The sequence below is a fragment of the Onychostruthus taczanowskii genome, unplaced genomic scaffold (assembly GCF_017590055.1).
Source record: "Onychostruthus taczanowskii isolate IOZ18803 unplaced genomic scaffold, ASM1759005v1 scaffold64, whole genome shotgun sequence".
Lineage (NCBI taxonomy): Eukaryota > Metazoa > Chordata > Aves > Passeriformes > Passeridae > Onychostruthus > Onychostruthus taczanowskii.
The window spans coordinates 1458485-1478674 of NW_024504122.1; the positions used below are offsets into that span (position 1 = coordinate 1458485).

At 45.1% G+C, this 20190-nt stretch overlaps 1 protein-coding gene across 1 annotated transcript in view; it reads left to right on the top strand.

Moving 5' to 3' along the window:
• Positions 1-20190, top strand: part of BICDL1 (BICD family like cargo adaptor 1) — a 45191-nt gene that overhangs the window by 11595 nt on the left and 13406 nt on the right. Inside the window, exons 3-4 of the mRNA XM_041420479.1 lie at positions 18528-18644; positions 19302-19313. Coding sequence (XP_041276413.1) covers positions 18528-18644; positions 19302-19313 — 129 coding nt within the window. The remainder of the gene's footprint in view (positions 1-18527; positions 18645-19301; positions 19314-20190) is intronic.

Genomic DNA, 20190 nt, shown 5'->3' on the forward strand with positions numbered 1-20190 from the left:
GGAACTGCACTAGTCACTGCTCCTGGGCAAAAGGATGGCATCCCTGGGTCCCAGGGGCTGGGTGGGACCCTCACCCTCCTCTGGGGCAGCAGAGCATCCCCTCAGTCCCCGGGGACCCCTCGCTGGTTGCTGGATGATAGCACCGCATGTCCCAGCTGGCGATGTTGCCGTGGCAACCGGGTGTGATTTCTCTGCTTGTAATGCCACGACAGTCAGGGACACGCAGGGAGACGCACTTGTGACGTCCTTGGCGGGCGGGCGGTGCCGCGGCCCGTCTGCCACCCCCGTGGGCTCGGCTCGCTGCCGGGACGCCGCCTCTGCATCCCCCGCGGGCTCCTCCCCACCTTTCCTCCTCTGCTCACGGCAATTTCCCCCCCAAAATCGCGCTGGAGCTGTACCAGCCCAAGACAGCCTGTTGTCTGTAGCATCTGCAATGAGCTCCTGAGCCTGCTGGGACAGGTAAACATTTTATATTGTGGGTGAAAAGAGCACCTCGTGAGCAGATGACTCGTGAGCCCACGCAGGTGACTCTGCCGGGTCTTGGCACAGAGCGTCTCCCGGGAGTCCAGCTCGGGATGATTGTCTGCCCCAGCCACGGAGCCTCCAGGCTGTGCCCGGCTCATCTCCACCCTCCGAGGCTCATCTGCCTGGATGAGGCAGCAGAGGCTGCCCCGGGCGACATCACAGAGCCACACCTCCTGCCCCACTACTCCCCCTTTCACTGGGCCCCGCATCTGCACGAATGAGTGGACAAATACACGTAGGTGTAAAGCCCTTGGTAGTCAGCCATACGCTGTTCTTCCCTGCACTTCAGCTGATCCCAGCTCATAGCCCAGCTTTCTCCTCTGGCAAGTGGTCCTAGAAGAGATTTCAAAAGTTCATGCAAGGCTTCTGTCTTGAGACATCAGCAGCACCACTAGTCTGTGAACGTCTGAAAGCCAGAATCCAACGTAATACTGAAGCTGAACTTGTCCTGGAGTAAGAAGATAAAATTCTGAATGAATCCTTTCCTCCCCTCTTGCACTGCACTAAAAATTTTGAGTGGCTATTCTGTTTACATCCAGGTGGTTTATTGGCGTTGTGTTATTATGCAGTAGCTCAGAGGTAGGAACACATGGGCAGAAGAAATTTTTCAAAATATTTTTGCTTATTCACACTTGCTGTAAACACTTCCTCCAGGAGATTCTAGAAAGTAGGACACAGAAGGTGTTTGTATCTAGCCACTGCATTACCAGCTAGAACCAGAGACAAACATGATTGAAAGCTTTGCAAATAGCTACATAAGAAAAAAACCAATTAAAAGCATTTGATCTTTAAAGAACCCTTCTGGGTTATAAAGCTTGCATACCTTATAATGAAAGTCTTCTTTTTTCAAGCAGGCTTGCTTTTTCTAAATGCAATTTAGTAGACAATAGCTCAAGAGGGAAGTCTCTTCTACACTGAGAGGGTTTTGCCAGCTGTATCGGGTGCTCTGATTACCCACGAAATCAGAGGCCTCTTGCAAAACAGCCAAGAGCATAACTAACATTTGGTTTAGATTGGCATTTAGCAGAAATCAGTTTATTTTGAGCAGAGATACAGGATTAGCAGGACACTCTTGCTGACTTCTGGTGGCCACAATGTAATAAGAGCTGGCTCATGCTTGGCAGCATCACCACAGGAATGGGAAATGCCACTTCAGACAGGGACACAACAGTATCCAGAGGCAAGGGTACAACAGGAGACACCTGACATAAATCAAGGTACCTGCATGTCCCTTTTACTCCAGAGCAACTAGAGTAAAAGGCTGCATAAACAGCCCAAGGAAGATGCCAAGACCTGCAACAGATTTCCATCATGGATGGGATCCCTGTCAGTGTTTGAGAGGGGACTGCTGAGGTCAGAAGTGTTGGGAACAATTCCATTCACTGTTCTCACCCTCTCCTAGCTGTTCTTGCCTGGAAGGTTCTAATGTTGAAGCATGGAAAGAACATTTTTGAAAGGAGGGACTGCTTGGATAGTTTCAGCTGGGTAATGACTCTACCAAGGTTAGCACAATAATGCAGATGTGTCATAAATACAGAGCTTTCACAGAACAGTTACACGATCTGCTGATGTTTGGGTAGCTAAAGCATCCAGCTCATTGCATTTGCCCTTTAAATGGAATCCTTCAGTTCCTTTGCACTTCAGTGCACCAAGAGAACAAAATTTAACCTTGTGATTGCTTTGTTCTCTACATCCTTTAAAGTCTGTTCCCGAATCCACTTCTAGACTTGGCACAGTTTTGTAACAGGGGTGCTCTTAGAAAGCTGTTCCATTTGGCAGCTATTTAGCCTGAGCTGCTCCTGGTTACTTGTTGAACAAAGCACCGTTGTACTTGGCTATCTACAAGTTCAAATCCAGGAAAATGGGAGTCTTCTACAATTCAGTTATAGATGAGCAGGTTTGTCACTCACACCAGGACCAGTAGACAGGTACAAACCTCAAGACTTGCTGGAGGGAAGGGTCTATATTTATGGGAGAGCCATAGTCCCAATTGCTTTTGCAGGTGAAGTGTTTCAGGACAAAAACACCCACAAATTTCAAGAGAAGGGCACCTTTTGGCGAAGTACCTAGAGCTCTCCATTGTTTCTTTACTTGGTTAGCAAGGGATTGGCATGGATTCTATTGAAACACCAGGAAACTGAGGCACTGACAGATTTTTCAATGTAAACCAATAAACAAGACCCTAGTGAACGAAAAATCACCTCTCCACTCAGGGAGAGTACACAAGTTTGAGCTTTTCTCTTGATCTTATAGAATGGGGATGAACTGGGGTGGGGCTTGTTGTTTAAGATGTGGAATAGGAATTTAGTGCTCTATGTCCCAGACTGACAGCATGACAGGGTAAAGCTTGTGCTCAGACATTACTCCTTGACCAAGTATAAGCTTTCTTTATTCTCCATGTCCCTTACATAAATGGCCATGTGTATAAATTGCAGGATAAAAATGAGACTGATATTTAAAAAAAAAAACAAAGAGCTGTAAGTTTGGCTGAGTAGAAGAGATGGCCCACAGACTCTACAAGGTCTCCATCAAAGGAAACTTTTAGGAAGTGGCCAAGCAGACACCAGTCAGGGAGGGCTGGCCAATTTCTGCACTGATATGAGAAGAACTAGGCAAAATTAAGTCTGAAAGAGACTTACTGAGGTTTCCCTTTTATGCAGGCAAGAGTTTGACTAACATCAGGTTGTGTCTTCTTGCTATTTATGAATACTAAAGAATGAGACAGAGAAACCTGAGGGAATACTCACAAGGAAGGTGTGATCTCAAAGGCTTTGGGACTGACTTGCTTTTTAACTCTACATGGACATAAAGTAATGAAAGGTGAAAACAAATGTAAACAGGCCATAATTCAAAATGCTTCAATAGACTCAGATTTTGTGGGAGTCATACTTTAAACAGATTTATGTTAAGAAGCCAAATGAGAAAGCCTGGAATGACCATGTTTGTTTAAAGGAGACTGTTGGTAGAATGTAGCAGTGTGATATTTATCTAAATAACATCTATTGATTGGCTATGAAGTTGCACAGGGATTTGCCAACTCAAACTATTCCTGTAGGTTTGCCTCTATTCCAGAGATTTATTTCCCTAGCCTTTACTGGATGTTGTACTTCACTTTTCACACAAATTCTCCCTAAATGTTGTGCTGCTTAGCCTTTATTTCACTCTCCACCTTAGCACAAGGGACCAGAATCTTAGTGAAGTCTAACTCATAAATATTTAAAGCTTTAAGGGGTCCAGGCAAATGCTTATGAAATTGATGATTTCATGAATGCCATCTCTTCCTGGGGCCTTCCTGTGCCTGAGGCAGTGCTGCCATGGGCACAGGCCCTCACCCTGCAGAGCTGCAGACAAGGAGGGGTCTCCTAGGCTTGGGCTCCTTTATCAGCAGAAGCTGCAATAAACCAGTTCAGGCATTATCCAATCCAGCAGCTCAGTTAATCTCTGCTTACCCAGATTAACTCTGGCATCACGAGACACAGCCCATCAGCTGCAGGCTGGCTCTCAGCATCTCCCTCCTTTCAAAAGAGTTCTTTGCATCAGGCATTCAAAACTTGGGAAATTCCTTCTGTCTTCCCATCCTTCTTAATCCTCCATCAAGAGACAGTATCAGAGACTAAGAAGGTCAAACTGGGGGAGAGGGAAGGAGACAGGCAGCTTTCTTCCTCACTGCACATCACTGCCTCACCTCAGCACAGGAAGGGAGGATTTGCCCGGTGTGGACAGCTCCAGATCACACAATTTTAGTGCTCCTGGTCCCAGACATGGGCCTCCTCCAACAAGCTCTGACCCTTTTTCATGGCCATGGAATACCCTGCCAAGGAAATATTTTGCTGTGTGAAACCAACAGTGCAGAAGCCTTTCCAAGCATGAACTTGTTCAAATGAAGGTATTAACTCTCTGGCTTATTTAATCTCCCTAAGCAAAGCTATAAGGCACCCCAGGTCAGGGGAAGTGGCATAATTGCCCAAAATGCCTGTCTAGACCCACATACCATGTAGGCCATGATGCTAGCCCTGCCCACAGCTCAGTGAATGTGACACAAGCACCCAGGGCCAGGTGTGTGTGGTGCAGCTGGGCTCACCCTGCAGGGGGGAGGAATGAGCTGGCTGCCTGTAAAGCCATCAACAAAGCTCACACACCTCCATGCCTGTGAGTGCCTGCACACCACCACCTCCACACTTCCCTCCCCTCACACCACTTGGCATCCCAGGCCTTTGCATGAGGCACTTGTGAGTATTTCAAGCATGTGGAGTGGACAGTTTTCATTAAGCCTCTGTCAGACTGCAGTGGCTTCTTTACACTGTTTATCCTTGTGTATGCTCTGCTGATGCCACAGAGTGCAGGTGGCTGGACAGGGAGCTCACAGCACTGCAAAAGCCTTGTCTGCCCCTCCCCATGAAGCCTTGGAGTGACTACCTAGAACAGAGGCTGGACAAGATTAAGAGAATTACAGCAGGTATTTATTAAAGGCCTTCAATAGACACACCTTGGGCAGTCAGAAGCCTCCCGGAGGCTGAACCCTAGATGATGGTCACAAGTTTTTCAGAGAAAGTTTGGTCCATTTGCATATCAGGGTTCAGCTTCAGGTAATGAAGTAATTTACCCCCAGTCTGCTCCCCCCCAAATCACTTTTGTTTATAATTTCAGGGCCTGAGGCTGTAGGGTGTCCTTGAGTTTTAGGCTTAGAGGAATTGTTTTGTCTGACAAAAATGTGAATACAGTAGTCAATACTTTATATGGAGTTTAGAGTTATGCACTAATGCAGTACAGGATTTGAAAAATATAAAGGCTAAAATCTTAAGGCATCACCCACAGCACTGGGTGAGGCCACCATAGGATAAAAGGAAAAAAACAAGGCCAAACTGCTGCTGCTTTAATTTCACAGGGACATTTTTTGCATGTGTACCAGCCCTCCATATTCATCACAGAAGAGGTAGTACTTCAAAGGCACTCAGATAATCACTTCTTGGTGCATTCCACCAGCATCGTTAGGCAAATGTCCATAAATACCCTTCTCACATATCTTGTTTCACTCAGATTATCCTTGTCTCCTTGGCAACTGTCAGATGATGTATAATGCTAGCAGGGATTAGCCCCAATGAGCCTTATAACCCTCGTGTAAATTCTGACTCTGTGAAGGGACCTGGCCAAAACACTCCTTTCCTGGTAATGTTTAATTGTTGCCATAAACAATATTAAATCCTAGACCCTTTCAGCAAACCTGAGTAAGGGTGAAAATCAATAGAGAGCTTTTAACTGGTAGTATTTGTCTTGTCCTCTAAATAAATAATTTTGAGACATGGATATACTTAGTGTTTCACAGCTTGACATGTAAAGCTGTATTTTGAATCAGTACTTGAGAGAAGGCTTGTGCTGAAAACTTGGCTCTAATATCTTTATCTTCACTTTAACCTGTTAATTTCTGAAAACTATCTGGGGTTCAGGTCATCACTTGGTATGCACACACTGTCTGACATGGGTTGTACCGAGCCTTTCTGCTTCTGAGCAAGCAGCTCTGGCTTGCACCCTCGTGCCCCACTGCTCAGGCAGACATGACCAAAGCATCAAAGTCAAGGAGCTTCAGCACATGCTCCACTTGCATGAAGCTTGTCTCTACTCCACATGGTATGTGGGTCTGCTGAGGAAGAAGTTTGTTGTCTCATGTGGCATCCTGGGCATCCAAAGCCAGCTTTTGCCATGTGTAGCACTGACATTAGAGCAGACCTCCACGTAGGAGATGCAGAGAGTGCCTGTGCATGGAGCTGAGTAGCCCTGCATTACATACAAGTGTTAAGAGTTGAAGATCTAAGTGATAAAAGCCTACCTGTGCTGCAATAGTGACATGGTTAAACCACTTGTTCCTTCTTCAGTCCACTCAGTTCTTTATAACTTTCCAAACTAGGATATCTGCTCTAATTCAACAGAACAACAAAAATATTTTTAATCAGAGCCAAGGAAAGGAGGCTGAAATCAGCACCAGCCCCAGGAACAAAACCAAATCCAGACATACTGCAGCAGAAATAATAGTATTTATGTAATTGAGCAGACAAATCTCTGGCACAGCATTGTGTCTAAAAATGAATTCAACAATGTGCCATGGCTGATATCTCTTAGACTAATCATCTAGAGAGAGCTGAGAGAGGAGGGGTGAAAACTTTCTGGGAGGTAGGTCACCAAACAGCCAAGCCAAGGAGTGATGGGGAAGCCAGTGTGGGCAGGGCAGTGACAGGCAGAAGAAAGGCCAAGTCCTGGCACAGGCTGGTTAGCAGTGATGCAACCTGATTTTTTGCATGCTTGTGTGGACCTGTTTGCTCCCCAGCCATCTGGCAGCTCCAGCACACACCTCATCTCATGCAAGACTTGCAAGGAGGGGGGAAAGGGATCAGTGGCTTAAGGCAGGTGATTTTTAGCACTGATAGGATGAAAGCCCTCCTAGCTCACTCACATATCTATGTACTGGCAGAAGCTCTAAGCAGCACCATTTCAGACACTCCAGCACACAGCAGGGGCTCAGGAGATTTAGTACTGCTACCACTGGCTTGTGCACATAGAGAAATTCATCTACAGCAGCAGGAGTAATAAAAACTGCTGAGAGCTGAATACCACAGTCTCCTCTGTCGCTGGTCACATTACTCTTGATTTCAGGCAGCAAGAGGAAGTTAATCATTTATGTGCAGCAAAGCTAGGGAAGATCCCAGTTTAAAAATCCTACTGTAGTAGCAGAAGAAATGGAGTAGATCAGCCCACGATTAAGTGTGGGAGAATCACACACACTCAGGCAAGGCAGCCCTCTCTGCTGAAGATAAAGTGATAAATGAACATACCTGGAAAGCAACTAAGGTTGCCACAGGTAAAGTATGAGCATGCTCAAACAGGGCTTTGAAAATGAAGCACATTCCCAACAGTAACTTGTCAGGGTCTCTGGAGCTGAAGAACAGCCACTGCCACACCACTTCTGTTGTGTTTTTCTTGTTGTGCTTTACAGCTGGTCTTCATTCCCCTTTTTGGCCACAGGTAGGGTCAAAAGGCACATGCATAGGGTACATGTCATTGGTACTGACTTCTGCTTAAAAACACCAAAGCCAAAAGCAACAGTATTTTCCCTAAAGGGCAGCTGTAGGGAAACTCTCCTTGTTTAAATCACTGAGGGTGAACGAGGAGCTTTGGTGAAGGAGGGATGCATGCTTCTTACCAGCCAAAGCCTCAGCTGTGAAACCTTCACAGATAAGAGATCTTTTCTCAGCATCAAACACAGGACAGGCTGCTAATTCTGTCTGTGCAGTGTTTCCCAGTCTAAGACCTTGAGCAGTGCTTACAGGCTTGCAGGCAGCCAGGGCTGTGGGTCAGTCCCAGACCTGCCTGGCACCTGCTCCAGCTCAGCCCAGGCTTGCTGAGAGCTGGCTGTGTCTGCATGCAGTCAGTTGTCAAAAAGCAACAGCCTCTGTGCCAAAAAAATGCAGCTTCAGTGACTCTTATCCCTCTAAGCAGCATCTTAGTGTGGGAAAGGGCTTTCACTTGAATGACACCTGACCTGGATTTGCAAAACCTTGGCCACAGGTACAAGTCTGAGTCTAACTTGTTTGTGCCAAACTGGCTGGCCACAGCCAAGCACAGTGTTTTGTAACACTTTCAGTGGACTCTCTCCCAGGCAGTTACTCTTAACAGAGCTGCTAGGATGTTGTTAGAGCAGGTTTTACTTCCTCTAATAACACTGCACTTCTTTTCCATCAGAAAAATTGCTGAATACATGAAGGGTTGGTGACTGAGGCATCTTCCCCCATACAGGACCATCCATACTTTACCTTTAGTGATATTCAGATACACTAAACCCTGAAACTCATGCAGAGAGGGGTTCTTTCCAGTCCCTGATAATGATTCCCCTGCATGTGTATGATTTGGCAGAGTATAGTATCCTTTATACGCCATCCCACGGCCTGTGCTGCACCCACCTCGTTTTTCAGCTACATTTCCTCTCCACATCTGCTTGCATTATTTTTTATTTCCAAGCACAGCCTGTTGTAGGACTTAAAGTACCAAAATGCCAGTGAGTTTGTCAAAAGCTGTGATTTCAATAAAATTCATGGAAGAGCTTTTTAAAAGCAAGATTGTAGGAGGACAAAGGTGCAAGGAGAGATCCATATTTCCAGACCCAGCCCTCATCCAGACACTGGCCACAGCTACAGCCATGCAGTCTCTCCAGAGAGAGAGACATGCATAAGATCATTATCACATGAATAAGATCTGGCCACTTGCAGAAGTGCTGAGAAGCTTCCCAAAAGCTGGGTTACATGTGTGTTTGGAAAATATATCTTCAGCTTTGAATACACCTGCTGTGAATTTAAGCTCTGGCTCACACTAGAAATTACTATTGCATATTTGCCCCTATGTATAGCTGGGGAGGTGCAGACTGCTCTGAAGGCCAAGCCCTGCCCTGAGGATCTGGGAATTAAAGACCTAATCCCCTCAGTGTTTACATCTGTGCACTGCCCAGAAGGCAAACAGGCTGTGTTCCAGCATCTGCTGCACCTGCATCCACAGGCTCAAACTGGGTGGAAACAGAGCAAAGCTGGGCTAAAAGGAGACAGAATTCCTGTCCTTATTACCCATGTTAATGCACTAAGTATAGATTCAGCTTCAGTAGATCAAAGTGCTCAGATGTTTTTACTAACACATTGTAATTATCTTTTGTCAGCAATCACCAAGAGCAAGGTCTGCCTTGTGCTCAAAGTCTGCTCCAAAGACCTTATGCTCTAAACAGATCTTTTCGTGCTGTCAAGGGAGAGAACAATTCAGATATAGCTGGAGGCTGCCAAAGTACAGGAAGAAGCGCTGCTAAGTTAAATGGTATCTCTCTAGAAGCTTTTTGTCTGCAGGTATTCAGCACAGTTCTTTTGTGTTTAGAAGGACAGATCAAATACTAGCTGACCAAGAAATATTTTCAAGTAAAATGTTCTAACAGCTCCAGAACAATCCTTTAAGAACATAGATTTGTACCTTTTTATTTGAGTGTTGCAATGTGACATGCTGCCATATGAGTTTTATGGTTTCGAGTCCATCACAAAGTTTCCAAATCTTTGTGATGGACTTGCCCATTTTTATGGCATTCACTTTCCATGTGTGACCCTGTTGCACCTGTCAGTGGTTAAAACATTTAGTGAAGAGGAAACCTTGTTGGAATAGTTTGAAGCTGTAGCTTTCATCCTGGCCAATATTCACTATAGGGTTTGGGTTTCCTTATTTTTCCACAGAAAGCAGCCACAAGTTCTACTGTATTGGCTATGAGAAATCAGCCTTCTGCACTAAACACTTGCACATCTTGCTTTGGTCAAGCCAAGCTCTAAAAGCCACTTTTTAGCTCTTCTTCCTCTCACTTTTGAAATAAATTTATGAAGTTTTAAAGCAAATGAGCAAACACACATAAGCACCATTTTTAAGAAACAGCCTGATAGAAGTTATTTGGAATCAAACTTTGCAGGGATTTAAAAGCTAATCAAACATGTCCAGGTCAATCTACCATAAAATTTAAATATACATTTGGGAAAATGTTTTCTCTCTTCCTGTCTGAAGACTTCCTGGGAGAGTTTAATATATTTTAAACCAACTCCTTGAATTTTGTCCCATCTTTTTTGGCATTCACTCATTTCACATATATGGGAATGGACAACCCTATTTTCATACATTCAGACATGTTTGAACATCAAGTCTACACACACTGGAAAACTTTTGGCTTGTATTTACTACTAATAAGTCCTGAAACAGTATATTGTGAGCTTAACATGGCATAGACATGAAGATTTCAAGAGCAGACAGAGCTGCTAGATTGCCGTCACGTATTAGATATGCCCAGTAGAACTCAGTTAATTTGCCTTGAAATAAAGGGGAGAGAGTGCTTAAAGCCAGAGCAAGAGACTGTAAGAAGCTTAATTATTGTCTCTTTCTTCCAGGCACAGCCATTTGGGTTTGAACACCTCCAGGTTTAAGGTCTTAAGACTAAAATGATTTTGTAAAAAAATTAACTCAAGAATGGAGATTGGCTGTCCTGACTTCAGGCTACCATGGAAAGCCTCTCAGAGCAGGAAGGAATGTTACATTTCTTTGTCTCCACCATTGTAGCCTTCTTCTTAATTTTTCAAAAGGTTTTAATGACCAGGTTAAGTATTTGTGTTTCCAGTTCAGTTATTTCCAAATGAGTCAAGTATTTTGTATTTCATTGTCCTCTCATCTGACCCACACCTTTGGCTCAGTAGAAAGTTACTGGAAGAAATATTTCTCAGCCTTTAGCTCACGTAGCAAAGACAGACTGAGCTTCTGCAAATCTGGATTAAAAACCCACATCAAGGGTAATGGCCAAAATGGTCTATCAAGATAAAATATGCCTTTTTCAGGGAAAAAAAAAAAACTTATTAGTGGAAATTAAATATTAGAAATGCATTGGAAATTATCTTGGAGAGCAGACCACAGAGCTTAGTGATACAAAACATGAACTGTCCAGCTTCCAAACTGTACCATTCCCTCTGCTAGTCCGATACAAAGCTTCAGGCACTGTGCTCTTGTACAAGCACAAGGGGCATGACAAACTTTTTAACCTGAAGGTCCCAGACCCCCTTGCAACAAGAGCCAGGCTGTGCTGCAGTGAATTAATGTGGTGGTTCCTCTCAGCTCCACCAGACTTGATTATTGCAGCCTTTCTGCTTCCATGTGCAGTAGGTAACAAATGCTTCAGTCCAGGTGATGTGCAGCATCCCTGCAGAACCAGAAGAGCCTGCTGGTGTCACACGTTATTACCCTAATCCTCTCACCATCCAGGAGCCAAGCAGCTGCCAACAAGGCCATGTTCAGTTCTCTGTGCAGAGCCCCACAGCAGACACAGTGCAGAGCTCTCATCTCCCACACTTCTTCTGCAAAGCAGGATTTGCACACTGAGAGCAGGAGCCACTTCGTGCACTACTTAGCATGGCATGTCCTCCAGGCACACTTTGTCCTCTGAATTATCTCCAGTGCTAATTTATTGCAGCATTGAAAGCATCGTGCCTCCTGCAGTCCCTCCCACAGGAAGCTGGCTGACTCATTTTTCCACACACTCTATTTTCTTCTCCACAAGAGCCAAATGTTTAGGTCAAGAATAAACCACAAAAAAAAAAAAAAAAAGGGAGGCTTGTGTTCAAGCACCTCCTAAAACAGCCCACAGCCAGTTGTGAAGCTCTTTCTTTCATTCAAATAACAGACCTGGAAGTGTTACACCCGGGTAGAGTTACCCCCATATGGCACCCAACTGCCCTTGCAGTTCCTAATCCTGTAAATTGATTTAGCCCGAGCTAATGGGTTTTGGCCTCAATCAGACAGGTATCTGAACACTTACTAAAAGACAAGATGAATGCCACCATTTTGCATTCATTCCCCTGAGCTCTTTCCCAAAGCATTCAGATGCTTGCCTTGCACACTGGTTCTGATATATCACCTAATCTTACAGGAGGGGAAAAAAGGAACATTGCCAGGAAAACCCCATCTACTTTTGCACACTTTGCTTAGCGATGCAGCAAAAGTCCACCATCTTTGTTAAAAGGACTTTTCAAGGGCACTTGAAAATAAAAAAAAAAAAAAAAAAGTCATCAGTAGCTTTTCTGCATCTCTAGCCACACTTACAGTCCTCCAGACACCAGAAATATAGGAAGCAACCAGAGTCATACAATGCAAACACTTTTCCTTCCAAAAACAAGAAATCCAGCTTCAGCCTGAGAAGAGCCAAGGTTTGTAAATGTTTCCACTAAGGAACTAAATATATCTATTCTTAATCCCACCTCAAGAAGAGGTGCTAGGCCACTCCACCCCAAAATGCAAAGCCCCAGGTGCTCCCTGCTCTCTCTTTCAGCCAGCTGGGCCTCTGCCTCTCAGGTGTGAGGCCTCAGGGCTGATTGGCATTAACCCATTGCCACCCACTGCACAACTAGGGCTTGTTGAGAGGAAACACATTCTTGGGGTTTTTTTATGGTAAAACTCAGGTAAATAGGAATGAGGTCAAAGGATGCACTATGCATTTCCTACTTGTCCTACAGACAGGAAAGGGAAGAAATCTGAAGCAAAAATTTCTCACTTTCATGCAAGCAATGAAAGCTTGTATTCTTGTATTTCTAAAATGTCATAATTGTGGAAGTATTGCAGAGCTTAGCATAAGCTGCTACTGCTGCCCTTTGTCTCACAGAATCCTTTCAGAATAGGTTTAATGCTGCAGCCATGAGGCTTTTCCCATCACTGATATGTCCCCAGCCTGATGCTTATAAAAGAGGCATAATGGTGCCTTTCCTCCATTACCGAGTCTCCTTGCCTTGGCAATCCTTTGGATCAAGATCTCTGCTTTCCTTTTTTTCTTGACAGATCCATTTTGTGCAAAAATAACATTCTTTTGTTTATTGTTTTGTCCCCCGTCCTGTTGTCAGTGCAGGGCCCCCCACCCAGTGGAGCTGGCCTGTGGCAGCCTATGTCCTGGCAGAGGGAAAGCTCATCATCCTTAAATCCCCCAGCCTGGGCAGTGGCAGAGTGAGGGACGAGGTGAGGAGGAGGGTTCAGCCCCACTCCCCACTTGGCAGGGATGGGGGCAGTGCTGGCTCTCACCAGCGCTTCCCAGCACCAGTGTCCTGTGCTGCACTGGGGAAAGGCAGGAAGGGGTCTCTGGAGAAGGCCTAGCCAAATCCCCTCCTACTCCTTCTTCAACCACGAGGCTTTTTCACACACTCTTTACCTCAGCTGTCACTGGCAGAAGGTGTTCTGTCCTTTCCTGAGTGCACTTTTCCAGAGGTGGTGAATGACAGCCCACAGAGGGGCTGGGGTGGGACTCACCATGTCCACCCTGGGGCAGCCCCACCCCAGAGGGTCTCTCAGCCCCCCAGCAGTGCCTGGGCACCTGCAGCAAATAAATTCCACCCCTTGCCTCAGCAAAATGCTAATTTCACAATGGTCATTAAAATATTCACTCGCCACTCACCCTTCACAGCTCCACTGAAGACATCAGCCCCAAAAAAAGTTCCTCACAGCACAAAGGAAACAGCACCATCACAATCCCACCAAGGTGGGCAAAATCCACCCTCAGTACAGTCCCATCCTCTCCCTCACCACAAAAATCCTCATTGCTAATCCAGTCCCAAGCAATGGCTGGTCTGAGCTTTGCCTTTTACTTTACTGGTCACTGTTTTAACTTCAGATTTCCCTAATAGTGTGTAATCACCCTGGCTTTGTCTCAACCCACAAGATTTTAAATCGTATTTTCTCCCCCATTGTTGAGAAGGGGGGTGAGAGCAGCTGGGTGGGCATCTGGCCAGCCCACCAGGGTGCCACTGCTCTTCTCCGCAGAGAATTCCACAGGGAATCCCTCTGGGCATCAATCAGCAAATACAAGCTGAAGACCTCAAGAGGTGGTGAATGCAAGCACCTCTATTATGTAAGAACTTCCTGGATAGGCTAATGTTTCAAATAACAATTTGAAGTTGACCTGCATTCAAAGCTTTACTAAAAACCTCTCAAAGATTCCCAAACTGAGCAACTTCCAGGTGTGCAAAATATTGATGGTGGCTTATGGTGCCAATGTGCCAAGGGCTGGAAAACAGCCAATTTATTGGCATGGATCAAGTATCCCTGAAAGCCAGGCTTCTTCCAGCACCAGGATGCTGGCTGCGGTGGCAAGACAGCAATCCCAATCCTCTGGGACTTCCCTCAGAAGCCAGGTGAACAATTTTTTTTTGTAAATTATTAATCTAAAGCAATTTGTTGTTGTTGTTGTTGTTTCCTGCTCTGGTTATGTTTTAGTAGCCAAATATATTTTCCTTCCAGAGAAGAGTCGGGAATCCAGGAACCTGCAGCCAGGGGAGGCAGCAATTAGTGGTTTGAAATGTTAATGGGACCACAGTGGGAGCTGGAAGTCCCTTGAACTCAGCTATTAGCAAATTAATAAAAGGGGTAACGTGCTCTCCTGAGTGTTACAAATTTAGCACTAATTAGGACTTCTCTTTCTTAGCTATTTTAGGCAAGAAAATCTTCAATATCCTTTGTTAAGTCTTAATCATCTTGTTTGTAGAAGTAAATCGTATGGAAACATTGGTTTCTCCACCCAGCTGCAGTCTATTAAACTTTTTCCATTCTCCTTTTCCTTGTGACATGACTTACAGCTAGGTATTTTGTAGTCAGTTAGCTTTATCAACTCTTACCCCAGAGAAAGGTTTTCTTTGACTAAGACTAACCTACAGGCCATTAATTTGTCACAGTCCATCCGTAACTTCTCAAAGATCCCCCTTCACAGGAACATCAGTGGTCCAATTTATTTATATGTGTTTTATGTATTTATTGCTCATACATTCCAGATGTTAAACCTCATGGAGTTCTTGTAACTGGCAAGCATCTCTTTCTGCCAAAGATCTACACATGTAGATCTTTGTGTATTTTAACACTTGGGAATTAATCACGAGAGAAACTTAATCAAGTTTGCAATGATGAAAAACCCTTAATTAGAGCAGAAGCCAAAATGTCCTCCTGCTCTTCTTGCACTGCCCAAATCTCATCGAAACCTTGCCTGAAGACCAGAAAACAAATCTCACAGTTGATTGGATATATCTAATTGTGAATTGATGTCTATGCTTTTGCAGATATGTTTCAAATCTTGCCTGGCGGCTGTGTTGGCCAATTTGCCCATACTGAGGAAATTAATTCATTTTTAACTACAGAGCAAAGCTGATGTTGGGCAATATATGTCTGCCTTTCTACAAAGAATATTACTTGTCTCTAGCAAAATCAGTGCATTGCTAAATGATTGACAGAACCACAAAAGATTTAGCTTTTAACGTTTAGGAAACACTGATGGAGAAGAGAAAGCCCTACAGGCTGGCTGAGGCAGAACAAACTCACTTCCATTCAGCAAAAACCATAATTGGGCATTAAAGAGGAAATGGAGATGGAAGGTTGCATCTTCAGTGATGCCACTAAGTAAAAAGAGCATGTTAGAAGTAATCAGTGGGGAGCTCATGGTTTAAAACACACGTGTACAGGTGCACACCACCAGCAGTGCTGAGAACTGAAGCAGGCACTGTCTGAACACACACCATAAAGCCTGAGAAATACTGGACCCTGTCAAGGTGGCTTTCATAAATTAATGCAAGGTGATGTTAAAATCTGTATGTTACAATCGATTAGAAAGGGTAGTTTGGCAGCAGGATTAATAACCTCTGAAACAAATGTAGCATGACAAGGAAGATTCCATGACCAGAGCTCAGCTCAGAAGACTGTTTCATGTCCAGAAAAACTGAATGAAGACTGTTCCTAGTTAGCCTGTGGAGGGAAACACAAAATACAGTAATTTCTGTTTACTTCTGCTAAACAGCTTGTCAGAGAGTATTTTCTGCACTGTGTGAGCCTAAAGCAAGTGTTATTTTTACTTTTCTCTATTGCATGAGATAGGATGCAAGTGGTGTTCACTGAGGTGACACTGTGACATCCTGTCTGCCTTTAGGGCTCTAAATACTAACAGTAACTGAGTCCTATTGTGGGAATAAGATGTGTGAGCCTGTGAGCTGGGCAGCACACAGATAAATTCCAGATGATGACTTAATGCTGGTGAATGCAAGTCTTACAGTCCTGCAAGCAGCCTGGTACTGGAGAGGACCTTTGAGGTCAATTCATTTCCCTTCTGTCACAGGCAGCCCTCTGAAAGAAGCTGCATGATAAAGCGACCCAGCTCCATTACAAAGTTAATTTTTTTGCCACCATTTCTACTACTGTAATGGTGCAGGAAGAGGAATCCTACAGCAGGTCCTTGGAAATGCAGAAATCTTCCTCTTGCGAGCCTTAATATACTCTTATCCGGTTTATTCACATCTTTCTTTTCTGCCAAAATTGTGCTTCTGCTTAAATAGCGCTTCTCCCTTCTGTGTGCTCATCCGTGATGTATTTATAGGGAGTCCTCTCTCAGCATTCACTGCATGAGATAAAACAAGCCATCCTTTTTTTAGACTCCTTTCGTATAACAGACTTTCCACAATCTGAATCATCTTTGCAGCTCATCCCTTCACCTGCTCCTGTCTGGGCATGGGGAGCAGAACGAGCAAGAGCAGCTATATATTCTCCTACCAGGGGTTTTTACAATGCCATTAATACTGCCTTGTTTCCTTACTGCTCTGTTGTACATTTATATACTCTCTGTATGTAGAATTCTTCAAGCATATAAATTATGTTACACAGTGAACTATCAAATACTGGTGTGTCATCTCCTCTGGGGCCACTTGTGCTCCTTAGGAGTGTGGTCAGCATCTTGCAGACAAAATCCTTCGGTGCTTTTCATCTGGTGCTTTTTCATCCTTGATAGCTCCTGCAGAGTGTTTCAGCATGAAGATGTTTCAGCAGTCATTACAAAAGCAAGTGAATCATTCAAGAAAAGCACAATCCATCCATCTTCTTTAGTGTCACCAATTAATAGCTGCTCAGGATGCTTTGCAACCTATAGTTGCTTAAGGAAAGAAAAATAACCACCCCCTTCCTATAGTGCTGTGCTGTCATTATATTTTGTGTATCCTGCCCAAGCAAGGAAGCTTTATTAAATCCATTTGGCAATATGCAAAAGGTTCTGATATGGGGCTTTAAAGAAGAGTGAAAAAACAGTATAAGAAGGGAACTAAAAACCAATTGGTAGACAAGATTATTTCTTATTATCAGAACCCATTCCTCTTTTCAGAAGGCAGTGGTCAGAGCCTGATTTGGTGGCCACACTTCAGGCTGCTGCTGCCCCTCCAAGCAAACAGTGCTGAGGCCACCAGTTTTCTCCACTTGATGGAGCTGGAAGAGCCTTTTACTTCATGCTTCTGGTTTGGAATATTTTGCTGTAGACTGTGCAAAATAGGGGACCATTTTTAAAAGGGAGAGGTGCTGCCTTTGTGGGCAGCTCAGGCTGGGTCTGTGTGCTCATTGCTCCAGTCACAAGCTGCTAGAGCAGAGTCATTGCACCCTTTGGTGAAGCTCTGCCTTAGGCACTGTCAGAGCACCTGGAGAAAATCCAGACCCACATTTGCCAGACCTAAAGAAGCATTCCCCAACCTGCCCACAGCTGCTGACTCCAATCCCTCCTCCCATCCCACCTCCCTGTCCAAAACACTTGGCATTTGCCACTGGCCACACCCCAAGCAGGACAGCAATGCCACCTCTTGAGGGGAATGAACTCAGTCCCAGCCCATGTGGCATAGTTGGAGCTCTGTGCCTAAGTGTGATGGAACCTGATGGAAGCAAATTAAAAAGAAAACTATCCATTTTGCTGTCTCTTTAGGGTTTAGTCATAAAAACCTTACATTGTCTTGCAAGCCTAAACAAGTGTGTACACATGTAAAATGCAGCCATAAAGCTGCCTGGAGAGTACTTGACATGTCTAAGCTGTCATTTGTAAGGGCTGCCTCAAGCCTGGATCCTGCAGGTAGGAATGACCTTTCTGCTGTCCTCAAACCACCCTGCATAAGGGGGGCATCCCTGCTTCAAAATGGGAAAGAGGGACAAGCCCAGGGATCCTTCACTGACAGTCATGTGGAGTGGATGTTTCTCCATCTGGCCTTGACAGGAGCTGGATCAGAGGCAAAGAGTATTTGTTGTATTAGAGCAGTGCCAAAGATGTTCAGAGGTTAAGAGAGTGTAAATCTAATAGGAGTATTTCCTGGTCTTGTCCTCAACCCCAGCTAGGCTACAATTTTTAAGGCAAAATAAATTTCCTTTAGGACACAGGAGTCATCATGTTTTTTTACAGTGGAAAAAAATTATGGGCTGTGTCATCTTGGCTGCCCCAAGGGAAAAATCAACACGGTTTAAATGGCAGCTCTCCCCAGTGTCTGTCCAAGATGAGATTTTCACTCACCCAAACTATGCAGAGTTCAGAGTTTCTGCTGAAACTGGGCTTGTGCAGAAGGTGTATCTGGGCAGCTCTCCCTGGGCAGGAGGAGAGGGCTGCTTTGGGTCCATGGGTTACTCCAGCTGGTGTCTCCTTGCAGGCGTCGGAGGTGGAGCGGCAGCTCTCCCTGCAGGTCCACACCCTCCGGGAGGACTTTCGGGAGAAGAATTCCTCCAGCAGCCAACACATCGTGCGGCTGGAGAGCCTCCAGGCCGAGGTGAGTCACCTGCCTCCCTCCTGCAGAAAGCAGCCAGGGCTGTTGGGGTTTGTGGGATGACCAAACACAGTCAGCCAGTGGAGCCAGCAGAGGAATGGCAGCACTGGGGCAACAACTCCCCCAGCAAGGATTGCTCCATGGTTTTCTGGCTGGGCTGGCTCAGGGACCTTCCCGTGCTGCCTCAGCCACAGCATTCCTGCAAAATGAATGGATGAGAAGGATCTTGCAGGAGCCAGACCATGGCTATGCTCCTGCAGGGCTGCTGCCCTGTACAGACTAAACTCTGGTAGGCAGGGTGAGAAGGTCTGCAGGGTTTTTTCCCTCTGTTCCTCATGTTTGCAAAGAAAGCAGCAATCCTCTCTTGCCTCTGAGCCATGCACTTGGGAAAGCAAGGAGTCCCTGCCTGGTTTAACTCAGGTGCATTTGCAGGAATGAGACAACTCCCTTCCTTTCCCCTTCCCTGACAGGGTCACTGGGGATTACATAGGCAGAAACTAGATGGGTAGAAGATGTCCAGCTCTACTACCTGACCACTTCTTTTATTTAAAAGCTGTCTGGAAAAGCTTTTGCTAAAATCTCTTGATTTCTTTTCTCCCACTCCCACCTGCTCCTTGCTGGTCCCTCGCCTTTTCTTCCCCTTCCCTTGGTGTGGAGCAGCAAGTCCTTGAAGTAAGTATGGAGGCTTGGAAAGGCTTTGCCTGCAAGTACATCCTGTTACCATGCATGCCTGTCACCATGCATGCCACACCTTGTCTCCTCACCTGTCTCTTGCTTTCCAAACCCTTTCTCCCTATGCCTTTCCCATGGTCCAGGGCTCGTGGCAGATTGGTGTTTTTTATGTCGTATTGTTATTTACAGCATGTTCATTACTGGTCTGCCCACCAAATATGAAATCTTAATACAATCTCCCCATTAAACTGCTTATTTTTCTTTTTCCAACCCACGCAAATCATGATGGTGGTGGGCAGAGACATCTCAGAAGCCATTAGTCACCTCAGAGCAGCTTTCCAATACCTCCAGCATTTACTCTGCAGAAATAGCAAGTCCACGTACTTGGCTGGTATTCCTTTATGCAGCCAAACATTTCCAGCAACCTGGAAAGCAGCAAAGAGTCAAGGTCCCAAAGAGGCCAAGAAAGCAGTGGGAATTTGCTGAATTTGTCTACACTTCATGAACTGAAATGAGGCCATAGGGAATATTTAGGGTTGTACTGGACTGGTGGATGGCTGGCATACCAGACCCCCGAGATCCTGTGTGTACTAATGTGGGAAAAAGCTCCTTCTTCTTGGTTAAACAAGAAGTGACCTTGGCTAGTGCTGATTCATCCCTTGCACTGTTCCCAGCTAACTGAGTCACGGAGGGTTTGTTTGGCAAACTGTCCCTCGCCTGAAATCACTGCCCTTGACAATTAAAAGAAATGAACCAATTTTAAAGGCAACCGATCACTGGAAGGCTAAAAATAAGCACAGCACAGAAAGGAGTCTTCACAAGTGAAAAGACAGAAAAATCCCTGGTGAGGGCCTGATGAACACACACCAATTAAGAA